This window comes from Emiliania huxleyi, assembly GCF_000372725.1.
Source record: "Emiliania huxleyi CCMP1516 unplaced genomic scaffold EMIHUscaffold_246, whole genome shotgun sequence".
Taxonomy (NCBI): Eukaryota; Haptophyta; order Isochrysidales; family Noelaerhabdaceae; genus Emiliania; species Emiliania huxleyi.
The window spans coordinates 58,702-63,839 of record NW_005200204.1 but is presented as its reverse complement, the minus strand read 5'-3'; the positions used below and the strand labels follow the sequence as shown (position 1 = coordinate 63,839).

Here is a 5,138-nt window from a genome sequence, read left to right as displayed (position 1 = left end):
CACCCACCATTGCGCAGCAGGGGTTCGAGGTCCTCGCTGAGCAGCAGAAGCCGCCCAGCCCGGACCTCGATCCTCGTCCCTCCACCCCTCCCTCTCCCAGCACCGGTCACCAGCCCAACCCTCCACCACCACCACGCCTGGCAAGAAGAATTCAACACAAGAGAATTCAAGAAAAGACTGTGTAGCACAGCACACAGGTTCGACACAGGCACCAAAAGAGGGACAGCCGGCGACGGACCTTTAGAAGGCGCCGTCGTCCTCATAAAGGTGGGCACGATCGGGGGGGGCAGTACAACAAGAAGAATTTTACAACAAAACTCCCTCGCACGACAAGAAGAATTTTAGAACCTCCTCGCACGACACTAGGCACGACCGTGCACCGCGCTGCGAGCCTGTCGTGTCCCTTGTCAGGAGCAGGAGAGCCCCACCTGTGCCCCTGATCGTCCTTCCAAAAATCCTGCTCGTGCAGGTGTGGACCCTGTCCTCCTCCCCTATCCCTCGTTTGGGTTGTCTGTTTTCTTTCTTTTCAGGCACGACGAGAGTGGGACGACCGCGAGGTGGCATGAAGGTTGCAGCGAGAATCGGCGAGAGACTGCGAAGAGAGATAGGAAGAGGCAGACTCCCTAGGGTGGGCGACGGCTAGCGCATCACGCACCTCTCCTTAAAATCCCTGTGTGGTGGCGGCGTGTCGTCCTCCCATCCCTCCCTTGGGTTGTCTGCTTTCTTTCTTTCTTTTCTTTTAGGCACAGGACTGGCGCGCACAAGCAAGAATCGCTCACAAAACCCCAAGTGCTCCAAACACTGGCACGACAAAAGGCGCGGACTGGCGCGGACTGGCACACACACCGGCTCACCACCGCCGCCTAAGCGACTCCGTTAAGAACGACAAGAAGAAAGTGCGTGTACCTCCCTCCCTTGGGTTTTCTCGTTTGGCGGTTGTCTGTTTTCTTTCTTTCTTTTCCTTTTTAGGGCTCTCTCGAACCCATCCGGCCCGCTGCTTAGCTCCCCGGCCCTGGGTGTGCGCTTACCAACTGCACTCCAAGTGCTCCAAGTGCCGGGTGCGCTTCTTACGTTCTTAACTTAGCTCCCACCCGGCCCGCTTCCCGGGGCGCGCGGCGCGGCCCCCCTGCGCCACCCTGCCACCCTGGGCTTTTGGCGGTTGACCGCGCACTCCGCCAAGTGCTCCCTATAGAGCCTAGTGCACGTGCCGCCCTTGGATGTGAGGCTGATGGCCGCACTCCAAGTGCTCCAAGTTTGAGACCACCCCGAGAGCTCCCGCAACTCAGGATGGTCACACCAATCTCAAGAGAAATCTCCCAATCTCTCTAGTCCTAGAAGAAGCTCTAGAATACCCAAACGCGCCAATATCAACGAGAAGAACGCGAACGTCTGAGGACCTCTTTGCTCCCAACGCGCCCCGGATATAAGTACAACTCCGCAGCCGTAAGTCGCGGCACTTGAGTCCGTTGTCCGCGCGCATGGCTGAGTGGACGTTGGGCGCCCTGCTTCATGTTGACTTGTCAAACACGACGGTCGCGTCGGCGGCTAGGTCGGCGGCCGAAATGGAGAGCCGGGTCGACGATGCAATGCGCCAGCCCCGGACGTCAGTCGCCCCTCTGGCTGTGGGCGCGGAGCGGCCGAGCGGGCGGCTGCTGCTTAACCTCGAAGGACATGCGCCGCACGAGTTTCTCCGGGACCTGAAAAGTCGAGTGGGAAAGGGGTGGGGTTGCGAGAGGGCCAGCGGCGAGGGGACGGCCAGCGGGCACGTTGGTGTCTGTGCGCGCAATCTCGTCGACCAGCTCGTCGACGGGAGCAAGGGAGCCGTCGTGAGCGAGCACGAGCGCGTCGTAGGTCTGCAGGTGCTTGCTCGAGGCCTCGGTGCCAATCTCCTTGCCGTTGAGGAAGCCGATCGAGATGCCGTGCTCGTGCGGCACGTTGGTCGCGGCGTCGATGTCGGAGCAGGAGTCGCCAATCACCTGCGTCGGCGGCGGCACGTGGTGGGTGGTAGGCGGACCAGTTGGGCACGTCACGGCGCCGAGGCGTCATCTCGCACGATGAGTGTCGAGCGCCGCGAGTGCTGCCGGAAGAAGGCGGAGGAGGCGCGGTAAGCCGTGTCCTTGGTGAAGGACGTGATCGGGGGGCTCGGAGCGACCGACTGCGGCGCCGAGTCGGCTCCTGCGACGCGGCAGCGGGTCGCAGGTTGTGGGCGGGAGGCAGGGAGGAGCATGCGGGCCGTGCGTGTGGACGCGCCATAGTTGAGGCGGTTGGAGCAAACGGTGATGTTCTCGGTAAGCGCGTCGTGTTGGCGCAGAAACTCCTCGATCACGTCGGAGAGGCCGGCGGAGACGATGAGCAGCGGCACCTGGAGCACAGCGAGCCGCGCGAGCAGCTTGAGCGCGCCCGGCCGAGGCTCCATCCTCGTCTCGCGGACCATGCGCGGGATGAGGTGGCGCGGCGGCTGGCCGTGCTTGATCATCAGCTCGTGCGCCTTGTCCCACCACGCGACCCCGTCCACGTCGGGGTTGGTTGCCCAGTCTAGTAGAGGCGCAAACTCGCGCCGGAAGGCGGGCGTCATCAGCTCCGAGAAGCCGAGCATGTCGTGGCACTGGATCGAGTCGCCGGTGGTGATGGTGGCGTCGAAATCGGCGATGACAAGCAGATTGTCCAGCCGCGTGTTCTCCACGAGCGCCCTCCGCTTGATCCACCATGAGCTCATTGGATGCCAAATGGACTCGCGCTGCCGCCGCCCGTGCAGGATGATGAGGCCGGCCGCGAACGCCGACGCGAGGAATGCGACCGTTTCGTGCTGCTGCACAACCATTGCCATGCGCCTGCTCGCTCGTTCGAGCTGGGGGACTGCGACAGGCCAAGCGATACGGCTGAAATCCCGGCACAACACTCAACACAACAGTGCCCGCCGACTAGGCCGTCCCGGCGGACTCTTGCGGTTTTCTTTTCGTTTGAGGCAAGAGGAGTAAAGTAAGTCGGCGAGGTAAGGTTGCAAGAGGCAAAACATAATAATAAAAACATGCGCGCGAGCAGCTAATCCACCACTACTTGGCCTTGCCAATCCCCGCGCCGAGCATGCCGGGGATGTGCTCGGGGTGCAGTTCCAGCACCGACCCCGTGGTGTGCGCCCCCGACAGCAGGAAGAGGATGGCGCTGGCGACGTCCTCCGGCCTGCAGATTCGCCCAAGCGTGGAGGCCCTGTCCGCCTGCTTGAGCCAATCCTCTCCCTGGCCGAGGGAGAGCTGCAGCGCGTGCTCGTTGGCGGTCGAGCACCAGCCCATGTTCAGGGCGTTGACCCGAATCCCGTCGCGGCCGAGGGCCGCCGCGTTGTTGCGCGTCAGCGTGAGGAGGCCGCCTTTGGACGCCGCGTACGCCATGCAAGAGGTCAGGCCGCCGTTGGCCTGGACCGAGGCGACGTTGACGATCGCGCCGCCTCGTCCTTGGCGCCGCATGATGCGCGCGACGGCCTGCGTGAAGAGGAAGGGCGCCCGCAGGTTGACGGCGTGCAGCTCGTCCCAGAGCGCCGCCGTCGTCTCGTCGATCTCCGCTCGCCGCGTGTCGCCCGCAGCGTTCACCAGGGCGTCGATGCGCCCGAATCTAGCGTCGGCCGCCTCCACCGCCGCCGAGATCTCGGCCGGCGATTTGACGTCGCACCGCACAAACAGGCACTCGCAGCTCTCCGACAGCTCCGCCGCGGCCGCCGCGCCCTTGTCGCCGTCGCGGTCGACAAGGCAGACGCCAGAGGCGCCACACGCTGCAGCGAGGCGGGCCGTTGCAAGTCCAAGCCCCTGTGCCGCGCCCGTGATTAGCACGACTCGTCCTGCCATGTCGCCGAGGCCTCCCAGAGACGGCACGCACGGCGGGAGAAGAGCTGAAGCGTGAGGCTGCTGCTGAGCTGAGCTGACGCACTGCCGCTGCCGCTTCCGCCGCGACGCCGCGACGATGCTGCTCGCCACGACGGCGGCGGAGGCAAGCGCGACAAGCGCCACGCGGAGCATGCGTGCTGTTATTTTGCTGTTGCCGGCCTTGCTCGCACTGGAGCTTGGAAGCTGTCGTCGCGAGAATAGCTGTGTCTCCCGTGTCACAACAAGACAATAGCCAGAGGCAAAAGAATTTCCAGTCGCAAAACGCTCCTGGAGAGCAAATCTCGATGAAGGTTGCAGCGAGAATCGGCGAGAGACTGCGAAAAGAGATAGGAAGAGGCAGACTCCCTAGGGTGGGCGACGGCTAGCGCATCACACTCCTCTCCTTAAAATCCCTGTGTGGTGGCGGCGTGCCGTCCTCCCATCCCTCCCTTGGGTTGTCTGTTTTCTTTCTTTCTTTCTGAGCAAATCTCGATATATCTCCAGTCGTAGCGGTGGAACTTTTTTTTGGCTCGGTCAATTATTTAGCCATATATGAGAGGATCACGGCACAGTGTCGTTTGGGTCGACAGTAAATCTCCCACAGCCCACGTAAATCCGTCTTTTTCAGGCACCCGGAGCCCTCCGCGGCCGCTTCTACGCCGGCGAAGCACCATCAAGCTGCTGTACGGCCCCGGCATCGCCTCCCCTGGCTTAGCTCTCAGTCAATATATTGTGCACATGGTCAGTCTCTACAATATACTCACTGACACTGAATGAACCTCCCAGAGCTCGTCCCGGTCCGTCACGGCCATCCTCGTCCTCCGGCGGGCCCCCGGCCGCGGCGCGGTGCGCCGGCGTCACAAATCCGAACGCAGAGCACCGGGACGCGGTCGGGCGATCTGAGGCCCGAAGCCATGCAGCTCGCCCTCAAGCCATTTCATGAGCAGGCGGACATCGCTTCTCTCCACGCCCCACCCCCCCCCTAGCATGTGGTGAAGCCTCTCGGGGGGGCGGGACCCCCCCCCTAGCATGTGGTGAAGCCTCTGGGGGGGTCAGACCCCCCCCCCCGGCATGTGGTGAAGGCGCTGGGGGGGGGGGGGTGACCCCCCCAGAGGCTTTACCACATGCTAGGGGGGGGGGGCCGCCCCCCCGAGAGGGTTTACCACATGCTAATGGGGGGGTGGGGCGTGGAGAAAAGCGATATTCGCCTGCTCCTGAAATGACTTGAGGGCGAGCGGGCTGATTTTGTGCTTCAGATCGCATGATCGCGTCCCGGTGAGCTGG

General features: G+C 63.1%; 2 protein-coding genes across 2 annotated transcripts; both read right to left on the bottom strand.

The window, feature by feature from the left end:
- Positions 1-1,604: 1,604 nt before the first annotated feature.
- Positions 1,605-2,827, bottom strand: NTD2 (putative 5'-nucleotidase; the record flags this gene model as incomplete). The annotated part of the gene is made up of 3 exons (XM_005778403.1): positions 1,605-1,697; positions 1,767-1,976; positions 2,054-2,827. The coding sequence occupies 3 exons, from the start codon at positions 2,825-2,827 to the stop codon at positions 1,605-1,607; spliced, it is 1,077 nt and encodes a 358-aa protein (XP_005778460.1).
- A 226-nt stretch (positions 2,828-3,053) lies between these two features.
- Positions 3,054-3,836, bottom strand: EMIHUDRAFT_73706 (hypothetical protein; the record flags this gene model as incomplete). Its single annotated transcript, XM_005778402.1, has 1 exon — positions 3,054-3,836. One exon carries the CDS (start codon positions 3,834-3,836, stop codon positions 3,054-3,056), a length of 783 nt encoding a protein of 260 aa, XP_005778459.1.
- Between the last annotated feature and the right edge of the window lie 1,302 nt (positions 3,837-5,138).